The sequence below is a fragment of the Ixodes scapularis genome, unplaced genomic scaffold (assembly GCF_016920785.2).
Source record: "Ixodes scapularis isolate PalLabHiFi unplaced genomic scaffold, ASM1692078v2 PGA_scaffold3__209_contigs__length_174095766, whole genome shotgun sequence".
In the NCBI taxonomy this organism is placed as follows: Eukaryota; Metazoa; Arthropoda; class Arachnida; order Ixodida; family Ixodidae; genus Ixodes; species Ixodes scapularis.
The window spans coordinates 32,365,884-32,383,028 of record NW_024609868.1 but is presented as its reverse complement, the minus strand read 5'-3'; the positions used below and the strand labels follow the sequence as shown (position 1 = coordinate 32,383,028).

Sequence of the window (17,145 nt, the reverse complement as noted above, 5' to 3'; positions counted from 1 at the left end):
ACAAGAGCGTACGAATTCCCGTATGTCGGCGTTGATTTTGGGCCATACGAAACGGTTCGTTATCAGCTCTTGTGTTGCGCGTATGCCTGGGTGGCAGAGGGAGTGAAGTGACGAGCACACTGCATGACGCAGTTGGCGTGGCACATACGGGCGGGGTTTTCCTGTCGAAGTATCACATATCAAAGTGATACCATGATCAGGGAGGGTTACCTCTTCGAGGACGAGGGACGTGCCGGTCTTCATGATGGATCGAAGTTCTTCGTCCTGTGCTTGAGCCGCAGCTAGTTCAGAGTAGGTGAACTGATCTTTCTCTGCGTTGAGGGCATTCAGCTCCAGACGGGATAATGTGTCTGCGACGGTGTTTTCTTTTCCTTTCACGTGTCGGATATCGGAAGTGAATTCCGCGATGAAGGAAAGATGTCGCAGCTCTCGTGGTGAATGATTTTGGTTCGATGACTGAATGGCATAAACCAGCGGTTTGTGATCCGTGGCTATGAAGAAGGCACGCCCTTCCAGGAAGTGTCGGAAATGTTTGATGGCTAAGTAAGCCGCAAGTAACTCTCTTCCGAAGGTACTATACTTCCTCTCTGCGTCTTGCAGTTTACGTGAAAAAAATGATATGGGGGACCATATATTTGCGATCTTCTGCTGCAACACACCTCCGACCGCGACGTCCGAGGCATCGACCATCAGGCACGTTGGTGCATCTGAAGACGGGTGTACGAGGAGTGTGGCATTGGCTAGTTCTTTCTTCACGCTCTCAAATGCTATCGACGCCTCCGGGGGCCATGGCAACGTTGATTTTTTGCCCTTGGAGGTGCAAAGCAGTGTCTCCAATGGCTGTAGAAGCTTGGCACAGTGGGGGAGAAAACGCCTGTAAAAGTTTACAAGCCCCAGAAATCGCCGGAGGGCGCGTTTTGTTGTAGGTTGTGGACAATCGGTGACGACTTTGACCTTGTCTGGTAGCGGTCGGATACCTTGACAGTGAATGTGATGGCCAAGGAAGGTCAGCTCTGGTACACCAAACTGGCATTTGTCCACGTTTATTATAATGCCATACTCGTGTAGCCTGTCGAACAGTGTGGTGAGATGGCGCTTGTGTTCCTCCGGGGTTTTGCTCGCTACGAGGAGGTCGTCGAGGTAGGCAAAACAAAAAGGCAAACCGCGGATGACCTGGTCAATAAATCGCTGGAAGATTTGGGCTGAGTTACGCAGCCCAAACGGCATTGTGACGAACTCAAAGAGGCCGAAAGGAGTTGTTATGGCCGTCTTGTGTATGTCAGCAGGTTCAACCGGAATTTGATGGTAAGCCTTTATGAGGTCTATCCTCGAGTAAATGGTGGTATCCTTCAAAAAGGCAGTGCAGTCTTGAACGTTTGGGATCGGGTACCGGTCAGGAATGGTAGCTGAGTTCAGAGCCCTATAATCCCCGCACGGTCGCCAATCGCCGCTCTTTTTGGGCACCATGTGCAGAGGGGACGACCAGGGACTAGAAGATGGGCGTACGACTCCGAGTTGGAGCATATGCTCGAATTCCTGCCGTGCGACCCGCAGCTTTTCAGGTCCGAGTCGACGTGGTCGGCAATGGACAGGCGGGTCCGTCGTCACGATATGATGAGTGACGTCATGTTTAGGTACCTCGCCGATGTTGTGCGGGTTGATGAGGTCTGGGTAGTTCTCGAGCAGCCTGGCAAATGAATTGGAAGGTGGCTTGCCAAAAGTGGGGCTAAGAGCTGGCGCTCGAGATGCAATACCAGAGACTTGTAGGTGAGTGGTCGCATCAATTAGCCTTCTTTGTGTCATGTCCACCCAGATGTTGAAGTTCCGAAGGAAATCTGCTCCAATTATTGCGTAGCTGACGTCTGCAATCCAGAACAACCACTGGAACCGTCGTCGGAGGCCAAGGTCCAACGTTAGTGATTTTTGTCCATACGTTTTGATGGGAGAAGCGTTGACAGCTTGCAATGATGTAGTTTGGACGCGATTTTGGCGATCAAAAAATGAGGCTGGAATGATGCTGACCTCAGCGCCTGTGTCCACTAAGAAACGGGTGCCGACGATCTTGTCGTGGATGTGGAAGAGGCGACTGGTGGGCCGATATGGGTCGCTCGCCGCCAGTAGCGATCGGCCGTCCCGTTTTTCTGGTTCCAGGAACAGGGTGAACAACAGCGGCGGGCATTCGGTACGAACTGTCGGTGGTACCGACATAGCGACTTGTCTGGAGGGCGAGGCGACTGCGATGGTCGACGGCGACTTTCGCGACCGGAGTGTTGCTGTGATGATTGCGCATGGTCACGGGATTCCCGCCGAAGCTCGGACACGATGGTCGTCAGGTTCTGCACTTCTTGACGGAGCTTAGCGATGTCCGAAACAAGGTCTGGAGACATTTGTGTTGCTCCGACGGTGGGACCGGAAACCTCCATAATTCGATCCGCCAGCTCGGCCAGTTCTACAAGCGGAAGCCTGTGGGCTACCACTAGGCCGACACGAACAGAAGCCGGCAGCCGTTGTAGAAATAGCTCACGGAGGATGGCGGCGTCGATGGAGGCCGCCTTGTCGCCCAGAAGATGTTGCAGGTGTCGCAAGAACTGGGTGGGTCGACGGTCGCCTAGCTCTTCTGCGCTGAGGAGCTGCTGAAGGCGTCGTTGTTCAGAGGCGACGAGGCGACTGACCAAGGCTTCTTTGAGAACTTCGTAAGGAGTGTCACCGCTTGGGGAAAGTAAAACATCCCGCACCTCGGTAGCGGCTTGAGGCGGGAGGGCGTCAACGAGGAGCTCGTATTGCCGGGTCTGGGAGGTTATGCGATGCAAGCGGAATTTGTTCTCCACTTGTACGAACCAGAGCGCTGGATCCTCAGCCCAAAACTTCGGTAAAGTGAGCACCGAGGTAGCGGCGATTTTCAAGGCGGCGCTTGCTTGGGAGGCACTTGCCGGGTGTGCAGTCTCACCAGACTCCGTAGACATGGCAGAATCACGTCCGGGTCACCAATTATGTTGGAACCAGAAATATACCTCCCAACATACTTTTTATGTACAATATTTACAAAAGAAATGAAACTGTCCTGGGCATCGCTCGATGTAGCCGCCGGGCCGCTCGGTCGCCGAATCTCCCAGCTCGTGGTGTCTCGTTCTGTGTGTTCGCGCCGAGATGCTTCTTTTTCATCGTCGCGGAAGAACCACTAGCTCGGCTGCTACAACTTCAAGACGTCTCACTCAAGCACCTGGGTCACCACGAAACACTGATCACTTCGCCGAAACGACTAGTCGAGGTAGGTGAGACAGGCGGGAGCAGACTTCGGCGGCCATGAAAGAAAGGCGATGCTTTTGTTTGTTATGGTATGAATTCAAACGGAAGTGCCCGTCTTGTAAACCTTTTGTGAAGAATAATGACTCTAATTAGATGGGTTATTTTTTAAACGTAAAAATATGCCGCTCAAAAGGAAATTACAACATATAACAAAGGTTTAACAACCAAGATCTAAGCTGTCAATCAAACTCTTAGCCAATGAGAAGTACAGCAGACCACCGGTCCTAAACGTAACTGAACACCAACTTTGTGGCGCGCAATTTAAAACGGACGAAATAGTCGCAAACTAAAATCAGGGTCACGCAATAAATATTGCTGTATTTCTTTTCTCGCGGAAAAAAATATTTTTTGACATGCTTGTCCAGATTAGGCTGTTTAAAACAAAAACATAAACTTTTTTTTTTCTTTGCAGTTACCCTTTAAGGGTGGCATCGGCCCTGGTTTTTGTGGTGGGCTTAACATCAAAAATCGCCAGAGGGGTGTCCTCCTCCCTCGGTAATGGGGCATTTCTGGGAACTTGGTCGACATGCTTCCTTTTCTGGTCGAAAATTATGCGTCCGACCACGGTTCCTCGAATACGAAGACTCTGACTACAGCTGGATTTCACGGCAATTTCGTGTGTAAATTTTAGCGGCCTGTCAATTGTGCACCTTTCCGTACAAGCAGCGCCAGAGAGCGGTGGCCGTGATAACAACGCGCCTTATCTCCCGCCTTTTACCGTTTCCTCACCAGGCAAGCAAGCCGCCACGGCCGCCGTTAGATGGCACTGCCGCACGAAACACTTGATTAAAGAAAACATTTGTAAGTTTGTTTGTAAAGTCTTAACTAAATTGCACACTTTTTTTAGCTCGTTTTTAGCAAATGAAAAAGGCGCATCTTCAAAGTAGTTTTTATCATCATCACCTGTCAACGATCACGTCTTCACCCTCGTATGGACTGCGATTGCTCCATCCATACTGTTTAAGTGTACAATAAACTCAAAAGTATAATTTCCAAGGATTTGACAGCTGTCACAACAACCAGGCGGGCGTCTGACGTTGCAATATATTTTTTTTTATTATTATCTGAATTAGCCAGACATTTTGCTGAATGTAATGCGTGCTCGCTCTTATGAGGAGAGAGAGACCTGCACTATCTATTGGTGCATTTCAAGCTGTAATTTTTAGCAAAGAAAAATGACATGGTCGAGGTCGTTTCGATATTTTCAAACAACAACCGTTTGGAAATGCCACTCGAATAAAGAGAAAAGAAGAAGGAAACACCCGGTGAATTTTTAATGTAGCGTCTTTCCTTGCGCCTACCGCTATCCTCCGATTTTACTTGGTCGTGACTCGGCAGTGATTTCGCCTCAAACCCGCAATGGCACGTCGCCTCCCCCGACGTCAAAGATGCACCTGAATCCTCCCCTCGTGCCTCAATCACTATAATCAGCGGCCGTCCGGAAACTTTTCAACGTGTAGCCGCCGTCGCAGTCCCCCATACTTTAAAACCACCCATTTCCCAAAACAAGAGCCGGGAAAGACGACGCCAAACATTGTAATGATGGCCGTCCGTACGCGAGCGCGCATTGCAAACAAAGTTAAACGATTTAGACACTCAAGAGTGCCCGTACGCAAAGCTTGGAGGTAAAAGAAAAAGAGCGCGCACCGACCAGACTTGCACGTAAACGCGTCACAAGTAACATGCTACTCGAATCTAGTAGTTACTTTTCTTTCTGTAACGAACTAACAGCCCAGTTCCTTCGTAAGAAGAGGAACCCTAACGTATTTTCTTAACCTTTTGATAAAGTAACGAGCGACGGTATCTAGTAACTTTTGGAGGGGAACGTGTGCAACAAAGGTGCCCAGCCTGGTTCTCAACCCACTCCTTTAATTTGCGCGACTAGAAAAAAGCCACATAGACCATAAAGTATGTGCACAAGGTATGTCAGTATAGCCCCAGAATTATTCCTGAAGGAACGCGTTAAAAGTGAGTTAGTAATGACGACAATTCTTGGAGTCGTGGCTACCGCTTCGTAGGAAGAAACAACCCGGAGCGCAAGTTCGTCTGCCTCCTGCGCAGAGGTTGCGGTGACGTCAGAACGACGCCGAGTTCTGATTGGCTTTGATTGGGAGGATAGTGGGTAGACCTCAATGCTAGATGCCTTAAGGTCTACCCGCTATTGTCAAATCAGAGCCAATAGGAGCTCGGTGTTCTGACATCACCGGAACCCCTGTGCAAGAAGCAGACCAACTTGCGCTCCGCATACATTCGGAGTAACAAGAAATATAACGCGCTACTTGCAAGATGAGGTAGCGCGTTCCCCTTGAGTTGCAGTAACAAGTAACTAAGTTAATTACCTTTTGAGTGAGTAGCAAGTAACGGTATTTAGTTGCCAAATTTCAGTAACATGTACATTAAAATGGTTAAGTGGGCTAGTTGGTGCAGGTTTAACTCAAAAAGCATCTAAAAAATACGTGAACGTGAGAAAGAAGAAGTCGCGAAAAAAAAACTTTCAGGAAAAAAAAAAACAATAGAACGGTGGCGGATCCCATACGTCCATAGGCTACCCCATAACTTTAAGAGAGTTGCCGCACACTTTGAACTGTCTGTGGTGCTCTCTGTCCCGTCTAAATGGTCTTGCCTAGAGCTCCTAAATAAGCTACGCTTCAGAGTAACCAGGGGGCTTAAAATCATGGTTGCCAGTTATCTGCAGCTTTATCTAGAATCACAAAAAATGTTTTTCAGTCCTCGGCAAATGTTTAAACAGTTCGCGGCAGAGCAATGCAGTATTAAATGAGTTTCCTAGCGCCGAATCTAATGCTGAGGAACTTGCACTTTTGAATCATGACGATCGGCAGTTGCGTCTGCTCTGTTCTAAGCACCAAGATTGCGGCGCCCACAACAATATCAATGAGCGTAACTCATTTAGTGGCTCTAATCTAGCATGTGCTCAAGAGTGCAACAAAAAAGAAAAGGAACAAAGACATGTGCTAAGAAACACGCAGCGCAGTACGTTGAGTGTGCAACGTCAGTTGTCTACGAGAGTACAATGACTCGCGGTAGAGTGTGCGTTTGGCAAACGAACAGGTGTATAAATGACAACGAACGTGAACACGCCCTACCTGTCACATGCTCCCCATCAGACAATCTCCTCATTCATCGAGGTAGGTGCTTCTTTGCGCCTAATCTTGAAGATTCGAAAATCGTAGTGAAACTTGAAAATGAAACTGGAAAATTTGAGGCCTCTTGCGTAAGAGTGCGTAAGTGCACCGTCGGTAAACTTAACTAAAAAAGATTTCGCTTTTTTGTGTCTGTGTGTGTGCGTTCGGAGCTTGACTGCGTGTACAGATAGTAAGCGTTGTTCCAACAAACGTTTAGGTGTAAGTAGGGCTTGTTCCTGCACCTTCTTTGTCGCCTCCACGTGTCTTTGATGCGCTTTTCCAGTTAAACGTGTACATGTCTGGTGCTCTCGCGTAAACAGAATTTTTAATCGTTGTCTTGCGCGCTTTGAGTGCGGCCGATTGCTTTGTGACCGCTTCTGACCGCTTACAACGAGTAGTGAGCCTAAATTACAAAGTGTTTCCGAAGGCTCGGTTAGGATCACGTGCTTTACGGGTCACGTTTGCAAAACTAGCGGCGAGGAGGTGACCATAAGCGTTGATCGTGCGCGAGCGTCTCCGCCTTTACGCCCGTTTTTCTCGTCACCACGGGAGAACGCAACGCATGCGCACTTGAGACCAATTGGCGGAGGAGGTGTTCGCCACTAAATTGCGAACTTTCTCCGTGGTTTGAGTTGCTCCCTCTCTTAAATATAGGCTCTCTAACGGCGACGATGATGATGGTGATGAGAGAACCAGTGTTGTGTCAAATACCTAACAAAAGTATTTAAGATGATGTACTAAATACCTCTTTAAAAATGTATTTAGAGTAGTATTTGAGTTACTTTTACTACGAACTATCACGAGTAGAGCACGAATACTTTGAAAAAGTAATGGAATTGCATTCGCAGATTCTCGGCAACTGGGTCGCAAGCTGATAATTTAGAATAAAAAAGTCAAAAGGTATGCTCTACCTGCGACGACTTCACTGAAAGTCATATTCTGCTGTAATGTTTATAACTTTCAAAAAGCGACATTGCTGCTGCAATCGATGTTTACTTCGAAATAATGCGGAACGTGCAACATAATGGGTACCGAAAGATTTTAGAGGGAAGGGGGGATTTACATATTGTAAGCATGGCAGCTGGCGTGCCTTAATTTGGCAGCAGGCTAGGGTCATGACGGACTTTGCAATAAGTTCGGAATATGACTTGACGGCTAAAAAGTAAAGCACGAGAGCGTCCCAGAAACCGCTTCCAGTCTCTCACTCCACCTGGCAAGAAACTGTGCAATCGGAACAAAAAAAAAAAACGCTTTTGAAGGAGCTTGGGTGCCAAAGTTAAACCACAATAGGTACACAAGGGGCTTGGGGAAAGGCCAATCTAGGTAACTGCAGCTCAATATAGCTAGTAGGATCTAGCTTCCTTGGCCGAGGGAGTGTTCGCGCTCCCTTAAAAACGTGCTCGCACATTCTCATACCATCACCCCGTGAACCGGCGATTTCTGAAATCGGTTCATTTGCGAACGTACCAAGCGATGGTGTCACAATTTTCCGCTCTAGGATCAAATAAAATATCTAAAATCCCAATGACATCACCAGCACTTTGCTAGCTCTAAGCATAATGTGCTTTTCAAAAACAACCTAAAAAAAAAATAACCGGACAGGAGGACACATAAAGGGGCCGTACTTCGGGCTATCCATGTGGTCGTTTGTTGGCATTCGGAGACTGCGTTTTGCTCGTGCCTTGTTTACTGTTTGTGTCTGGTCGCTTGCCTCCAGGTCCGAATCAGTTCAGCTTTCCCCTGGAGTCTGACGATTCCTAGTTCCGTAGATTGTTACGGCGACACATATGTTTTAAGGTTGAAAAATGCATTTCAGATACTGAGCACAAGATTGTGAGAAATGTAATTAAGATAGAGCAGTAAATACTTTAGATGAAATGTATTCGCAAGATACCGAAACACTACAAAAAGTATTCGAAACACAGTATCTTAAGTAGAATATCTAAGATAGGCACAAGTCTGGAGAGAACGCACTGACGCCACCTATCGAGCACCCATGAAACACTGGAACGGGAGATGAAATCTGACGCGCCTGACCATGGCGAGATCTGTTACCTCCTTCTTGGAGAAGGCAAGCGTCGGAACAAACCCTCTAACTACCCTCATGCCCTAAAAGAGCCATGCCGTAGCACCCTGCCCCCCCCCCCCCCCTTTCTAATGTGGTTTATAAGAGTTTATCCGTCGATTTTCACTCCTTTTTCCTTGAACTTTGGGATTGGAATAATTATTACAACTTAATAGGTGACCACTTCTCGTAAATATTGCGCAGATTTATTCTCGCAACATACCGTGAAATAGTTAATCCTATTATACGCAGACCGCAAGAGTTGCAAGGCTACTTGATAGATGGCGACATGCTCACACCACTCAAACGCAAATGTATGAGCCAGACATTAGCCATGAGAGGGACGTCGTTAAGAGCGCGCGCCTAGTTTGGCATAAAAGATGTCAATGACTGATTATTTTTAACTGCTACTTACAATATCTATAGCATTCTTTTTTTTTTTTTGAGAAAGCTACCGCCAATGTACATCTTTTTGTTGTAGCTTGCAACTTGTTTCTTTATTTGCGTGGAAGACTCCGCGTGTGCTGATTCCACCTCTTGCACGCAGTGCAGTGCAGAAAACATATGAAGTCCAGTTTTGATTTGTCTCTATATCTTTTTCAATTAAACTGAACGGCTTCAATTACCAAACAATGCTCTGTTTAGTTATAAAACATAGATAAATACATGCGTAGTTTTATTTACTTCTTTTCTTCTTCCATGTCATATTACAGAGTTTTCCGAGAGCGTGCGTGGACTGTGTGAGATGTTCAAAAACCGGACGTTCAAGGCATACATCGCAGCTGTTCCAATCGTCGTGATTCAAACGGCCGAACACGCTGAGGTAAGCCATTTGTATAATGCACTGCGCAAAGTGTTTAATAAAAAAAAGGTGTATCTCAAATACAAAAATCTCTTGGCAACAAAAAAGATAATATATATATTTAAATAAAAACGGTGCGTTGTGAATTTTTTATAAAGGCATATAGCTGTTAGTGTGACCCTGAAAATAGAGCAATGAATAAATAACTACGAACACTGTGTCTTCACACTGAACTACGTTTGGGAAGATGCTTCCATCATGGCCTCTGAGAATTTTCGCGCGCTCCGCAACCAGCGCGAAAAATAATCTCCGAGGCCATGCTTCAACAAACTATTTTATGGAAGAGCTCTTCAACGAAGCTAGAACCAAGTAACTTAGAATTCAAAATTTAATCTCACGGTTTGTTCTTCACCTTTTAAGAAAGCCATTGCAAATCTATTTAAATTATAAATGATGCGACTACATGGTAGCCTATAAAAGCCACTTGAAAGATATTTTATGTATATTTTATAAATATCTACGGTTCCTTTGAATCGCTTTTCAATGTTAGAAAGTATCTAGAACCAGAATTTGAACGATGCATCTCCTCAATTGCTCTCTTGTTATGCATGTCAAGAATATCAAGGAACATATTCGTTCTTCTTGAGAAAAAAATACCTGCGAGGATATGGAGAAAATTATTTCTTTCGCGTCTCGTTAAATATTCGTTTTATGCCTATAACAGTATGTTGAAACTTGAAATATACCCAAACGTACTCCGAATAGAGAGCGGATTCAATATCCAGATGTATCCAGGAACTCGAAGTAAAAACGAAAACCTTTATGTCCGAGGTTATCGTCGTAAGGCTCTTGGCATAAAAAGAAAAAAAAAATTCGCCACGACCTTTACCTTTAAAATTAAGAATGCATAAAATGCATTATAGGAAATTTGGTCAGGGGATTGGTGTGTCAAAGTTACATAATTTTTCCCGCTAGATCCACCTGGGAAAGGACACGTGACGTCAAGTCACCTGACGTCGATTTCTCCCGCTAAACTTAGCGGAAAAACTGGAATGGCGTCTAGGTCACAAGACGTGAATTTTCCCGCTAAATTTAGCGGGGAAAGTTAGTTGACGTATAGGTCACGGCCGTCGATTTCCCCTGACGTCACGTGACGCCACTTTCCCGCCAAATTTAGAGCGGAAACTGAATTGGTGTATAGGACAGGTGACGTCAATTTGCCTCTGCATTTCGCGGGGAAACTGAATTAGTCTATATGACCCGTGACGTCAGGTCACTTGACATTAAGTTTCCCGATAAATTTAGCTGAGAAACTGAATGCGTGTTTAGGTCTCGTGATGTCAATTTCCCCCAAACTTTAGCGAGAAATGCACAGACAGAGAGAGGGACGGACGGACGAGATTGTGGGAAGGGGGGGGGGGGGGGGGTAGCGTTGATAGCATTTAATGCTTTGAAACGCGGCAGTTTCACTCAGAAGCCCGCACATCATCTTCACGAAAACATTCTTTAGTTGTTTTTTTTATTTGGTATTTTTTGGTAATTTAATTTATTTTACAATTCACTTCAACTCGTGTAGTGACAAATTTTTTTGTAATAATATTTCTTGTTTGTTTTTAGACACGTGATAACGCCACAAAAATAGTTTGGTTGGCGGGCAAGGAAATATGCTGAACGCCCTTGACCATTAATCGTTACAGTACAAATTAAAATAAATACACCTTTACGAAAGTCAATTTAGTTCTATACATGTAATTTTCAAGGGGTTTCGGATGATAACAGACCTCATAAATTTAATGCAGGTGTTCGTTATGACAAAAAGGTCACGGTTATGAAACGACGCAAGCGGTCCTTTTCTTTGTCAGCGCAGAGTTAATTCAGGGCGTGGCTAATTTTATACTAGAAGAGTGCTACCGGAAGCCTTTTTCAACAAAAATATATCCGTGAAATCCCCGTGCTGCCCTTCCTGAAGACTGATAGCAACCACGACGGCAAGACAATTTATAAATATGGCATTACATGAAAGGGTTGTTGTATCTGTCATATCATACGACTCATTGAATGAAGCTCTTCTGCGAATGTTCGATTTCTTTGGCATTTATTCCATCAACTCAATTTTAAACAACCTAAAGAAATCGGTTTGTTAAAAAAAGAGAAAAAGAAAGGAAATCACATTCAATGCAATTGAGCTCGGAATGTTAGGGTGGAATCCGAGGAACGATGTGGGCATACAAGAGAACGAAAAGGATGCCATCGTTGACGCAGAAATTATAGCAATGGAGAAGTCTAGAATTACAAACTTGTTAAGAGAAGGACGCTAAGTTTTCTGAACTCTGTGGACAAAGGCGCAGATTCTGCATAACGGGAAAGTTCAAACGTTTGAAAGTTTACCGTAGCGCATGACATTTAATGGTCGCTTATTTTACCAACCTGCCCGATTTGTGCTTTGCTTTTCTCGCAAAATCAGCGTAATAAATCGGGGTTGCCTCGTGTGTCTTGGTCGAGCGTCTTTCACTGTGATTCGTCTTCCACAGGTGCTGCTATCCAGTGCCGTCAACCTGAACAAGCCGTTCTTTTACACATTCACAATACCCTGGCTGGGACCGCGAAATCTCCTCTACGTGTAAGTAATGGTTTTAGGGGCTTTCAATCCTGGCGAAAACCTAGAAACTCGTCATTTGATTATAAGCATGTGCATTCCTTTTGCAATACAACCCGCCGAGTATAGCGATTTTGTCGTCAGTGTTAATACAGCCTAATTTCAGTGGGAACAAAATGTGCTAGCCAGGTATGATCAACAATTTTAATAAAAAGCAAGCATAATGATACCAGTTCAATGGCACGGATTCTGATGGCGTCTCTACGTTTTTATATGATCTTTTATTTGATAAAAGAAAAAAAAAACGTTCAGCCTTTCCACCCTGGTGACACTATAGTCTCTCGCGTGTCTCCGAAAAATTAAATTATCTTAGTATGTTAGAATGAACAAGACTAACTTACTAACTATCTTCGCAGCGCTGGCGACATCTGGCGCGCAAAGCGGAAAGTGCAGACTCCGGGATTCCACTTCAAGATCCTGGAAAAGTTCATGGACATTTTTAACGAGCACGCGGACGCCATGTCGGAGACGTTGCACGACATGTCGGTCAAGAACGAGCAAGTTCGGATCAACGACGTCACCAAAAGGTGCAGCCTCGACGTCATCGGAGGTGAGGCGCAGGTAGTGCCGTGTCTGGTTGCGTTTGAGGTTTAGAAATAATAAGGACAGTTTTTTCGCTCAAAAACAGAATTAACACTCGCCGCTGTCGTCATAACTTGGCGACTTAAGGATTCATAAAAGTTTTCCATTAATTTGTCACCTATAGCCTAGCAATCACCTATACACCGAAATAGCTTAAACAAAACGCCACAGCTTTCACAACGGAACCTCACATAGGAAATAGCATTATCGTCACTCAAACAATACTGAAACGTAATAGAATTTTATAAAAAAACGCACACACAGGCATCTAAATCTAACTTTTTGAATAATAATAATTGGGGTTGTGTGGATATTTATACAGCGTGTAGTTGGTCAGCCATTTCAAAGTTGCGACGAGTTACTCGCTGTAGATGAGCAATTTGGCCAATGCGGTATAACCGCTAGCCTGGGGTCTTTAACGTGCACCACGCAGTAGTGATACACGACAGCACGCCGGTACGATGCTCATCCAGATCGAAACGGGCAGGGGTGGGGCTCGAACCTAGAATCCCTGGGTTCTGCAGCGCGAGCTTTCGCTCCACGTGCGTCGAGCTGGGTGTGCGCTTCAGCCCACTCGGCCACTGATCCCCCCCTTTTGAAACCTCAAAGTAACAGTCGACGTTTCGCTAAGGGACTTGGCTTTTTCAGGGCTGTCTAAGACTTAGCTCAAACGAACTTAGTGCTAATAGACATCCCTGAAGAAATTAAGTTTCATGGAGAAACAACGGTAGACACTCTGAGGCCTCAATCGGGGGTTTATTTTAGGCAATGCTGCCACTTTGACGTGGCGGACTCCGAGGCCGATTTTCATAATGAACTCGAGCGTCCGAAATATAAAATTGTAAAATTCTCCTGAGGGGGCCTCATTGTACCTTGTCGAAAAACGTGCTCGGAACCAGCCACGCCCTGTGTTTTTTTAAAGGAGCTGTGCAACGATTTTAACGTTGAAAGCATCGGCATCTTGTACTTTTGATATTGTTTACCTTGTCACGAAGGACAGAAGACACACCTCCTTCCTTCGAAATGTTACGATTCCGCCGCGTAATCGCGAGGCAAAAATTAAAATATTCCCCAACCTATAGCCGCGAGCGGCGGCCATGAGAACCACGCGGGATGACGTCAATGGGGGTCTTGTAGAGAGATAGGAAGTTGTGCGAATACCTGCTCGATAAAATTTAACTTTTCTATAAATCTTGTCGTTCCAACATAAATATAAATGCATCAAAAACTTGGTATTATCGACAAAACTTTTGTTATACGGAGATTTAGTGGCGCCATCTATCCTAGGTCCACAAAACCGTCAGCTCCATCTGCTACCGCGAACAGCCGCTAGACGGCGGTGAGGGAAAGGGGGGGGGGGGGGGGGGGAAGCAGAGGAGGACCAGCCGGGCGGGGATAGCCGGACCCGGATAAGACTTTCCTCCTTTCAGCATATTGTTGGCGCTGCGCCAGCACGTGGTCCCGCGGTCGCGAGCGGATGAGTTCTCGCTGCTCAAAGATGGATGTAAAGATAGAGCTTCACCGGAACTCCGCGCGAACAAAAACACAAAGAACAAAAATCCGCTTTTGCCTGCATATCCTTACCTCAGAAAGGTCGAGACACCAACTCCCAAATTATTCAAGCGAAGCAAAGCACTGAAATTATTGCACAGCTCCTTTAAGCTGTCAGGGCCTATATAGTAGTCAAACTGCAAACTTACAGACTGCCGTCATTTACTTCGAAATGGCCGGTGAGCAAATCTCCCTTCCGACCGTTTGAAATACTCGGTCGCTAGACGAGGGAGCATGACCACTATGCTTTCCTAATACACCGTAAGATAGCATTTTTAAATTGATCAACATTGCTTGAGCGCCCGATAAAGCCCGAGCACTTACACGAGCGAACAGGGTGCTTGAGAGATCGAGCCCATCGACCGAAGGAGAGCTTTGTGTATAGGCGATCTCAGAGACGTTTGGGCACTTGGGGACACGGAGGCGTTTTAATATCAGATTTTACACGATCAATCCACTGCGCTGCTTCCCTATATATCATCTGCTCCGTGCATGGCTGCATTACCCTTCTCCCTCTGGATGCTGTCCTACCGTCGTTTTATGAAAGTTTGGAAGCTTAGGAAGCTTGTAATGGCTTAGCGCCTGTATAAATATTTCAGGGGCTACTATATCCTGTGTGATAAATGAATGCTTTCAGCTTATATTGTACACACTCTAAACTGGAGCGTCACTACTGACCAGCGTAGCCTTCGAAACACCGATAATCAATCTTCCTCCAATAATTCAGCTCAACTAATGCAAAGTGCAAGCGGTGCGTTCTTCGGTATTCTTATGGATATAGGGCACGGTGTTCTTGGCCTAGGAGTGGTATTAAAAGACACGGGACTGTTTCTTAAGTTGGAGGTAACTATAGCCTGTTTCGATCATGCCCGACGAAATGTTTGTGAGTAGAATGCGCTATAGGGTTGTTAGCGCTGGTGCAATTCTGTCTATACCAAAACCTGTAAACTCAAGCCGCATTACGCGTCGAGGTCGCGTCGCACAACATGCTATCTCAAGTGAGATGACCACGTGATGTGGCGTCGTCCCATCACGTGGCAGTCTTTGTGCGACAGAATTGCTGCACACGCATTAAGTAAGCGTTCCTGGTCAAAGATATTTGTTGTTACTGTTGTAGTTATTAGACGGGCAAAACGTAATTGACCGTGCGTAAATGTTATCCGCCCATCAGGGGAAAAAGACTCACACGGGCAGGGGGAGGGGAATAGAAGTAAAGGAATAATGAGCAGAAAATTTTGAACGTGGCGGCAAACCAAGAAATTCAAATAGTCAATGCGGATGTAGGGGTAGGGTGTGGTGTCTAAAACCATGTTGAGTGAGGGGAAGGGCAAAATGCGCAAAGTGGGGTGGACTATACGCGAATATAGAAGTCTTCAGACACAACGTGCCACATAAGTCGGCGTAAAAGCCGACTTATGTCACTTGAGATGTCGAATTGATTCGACCACAGTGTCATAGTTCGGCTTTCGCAGACATCACAGTTCAAGAGTAACGCGCCCCATTCGGCGTCGGCGTCGTTGTCGGCGTAATTGAGCGGTTTCATTATGGGAAACGTTCCATAACGCACCGCGGTGACGCGCGCATTGCATTATGGGACGTTTTCCATAATGCACCGCGCGGGAGGGAGGAGGGGGAGGGAGAGGGGGAGGAGGAAGGAAGAGGAGGATGGGGAGGAGGAGGAAGGATGACGAGGAGGGAGGAGGATTAGAGAAGGGGGAGGAGGCGAGGAGCACGGGAGGAGTAGATGAGGAGGGAGGAGGAGACGGTACAGATAAGGAGGAGGGGCATACCGTTTCCTCCGTATCCTCCCCTCCTCCTCCTGAAGAGCTGCGCTCTAATTCGGCATTACAGCGAGTTCTAAATGTTTTTCAGTTTTTTAATATATTTTTAATATCGAGTGTGAGCCTTCGATTACCGGCGACTTTGATTATATATGTGTGTGTGTATCTCTAAACCATAACGAACAACAGGTGACCACGTAGAAGAGAGTGAGCGCGACTCAAACCGGCCAGTTCCCGATCGGCGGTTTCCGGGCGGAAGGAAAACGAATTTCGAGACGCAAATTGTGTTCTGGGTAGTTGGGCTCTCATATGTCATGTACAAATAAAAACCTTTGCGAGAATAAATACCATATCGAGTGACCCATTCATGTCGGCTTTTTTTTTTTTTTGGACCTAAGGTCAAACGAAGTGTAGAGCACAGCTTTACGCTATGATATTATTTCGTACGTGCTCGTTGATCATTGGAAACAGCGATTAAGTAGAGGCGTGATTACGCTCTCACTTCGTGGCCTGCTAATTTCTGCGACAGTATCGAAGAAATACCTGCTTACAAACAGCTCCGGAAGGTGGTGCCACTGTTATTTTGTATGTAACACGTCCACATCAAGCGCCAGTTTTCTTCTTTCCTTAAGCGAAATGTGAACGCGCAGGCACCCGCAACCAAAGCACAGCGGAAGCCAGCGAGCTCGCGCTGAAGGCGGAGTTTCTAGTCTAAAGCCTAGCTCACATGCAGCGGTTTTGGCCCTAGAGCGGCGCGATTTCTGCCGTCGCGGCGCTCTAGCCAGCACCAGCAATTCAGCGGCACGAGCGCCGCGACGGCAGAAATCGCGCCGCTTTAGGGCCAAAATCGCTGCATGTGAAACCCGCTTAAGCTTAAGGGTGAACGCACTATAGCTCTGGTATAGCGGTGGACATGACACTTCTCTCGTTTCAGTGCATTCTGCCAACTCTGCTCCCGCATTATTAGAAGTCAATTTTCAAGGAAACAGAAAGGTGGCGCCATCTCTCCGTCACCCTGTGAACGTGCGGGAACGAACATAACCACTCAGGAAAAAAGAGACTGGGATTCCCCCCCTTCCCTTTCCCCGTCTTTTTTTTTTTTTTTCTTATTTTTTTCGGGTGATTGTTCATGATATTTTCCTCGATCTGGAGTTTAATTACGTTATACACACACAAGGGGTCCCCTCGGCACACTTGGCTCACGTGTTGTGCCCGACTCCGCAAGGCACGGACACCAGATCATGGCAATGTAGAATGCT

The 17,145-nt window shown here is 46.2% G+C and overlaps 1 protein-coding gene across 1 annotated transcript in view; it reads left to right on the top strand.

Moving 5' to 3' along the window:
* The window catches only part of LOC8027102 (cytochrome P450 4V2), a 65,812-nt gene that overhangs the window by 27,728 nt on the left and 20,939 nt on the right, over window positions 1-17,145 (top strand). Inside the window, exons 2-4 of the mRNA XM_029995413.4 lie at window positions 9,228-9,337; window positions 11,848-11,936; window positions 12,329-12,522. Coding sequence (XP_029851273.4) covers window positions 9,228-9,337; window positions 11,848-11,936; window positions 12,329-12,522 — 393 coding nt within the window. The remainder of the gene's footprint in view (window positions 1-9,227; window positions 9,338-11,847; window positions 11,937-12,328; window positions 12,523-17,145) is intronic.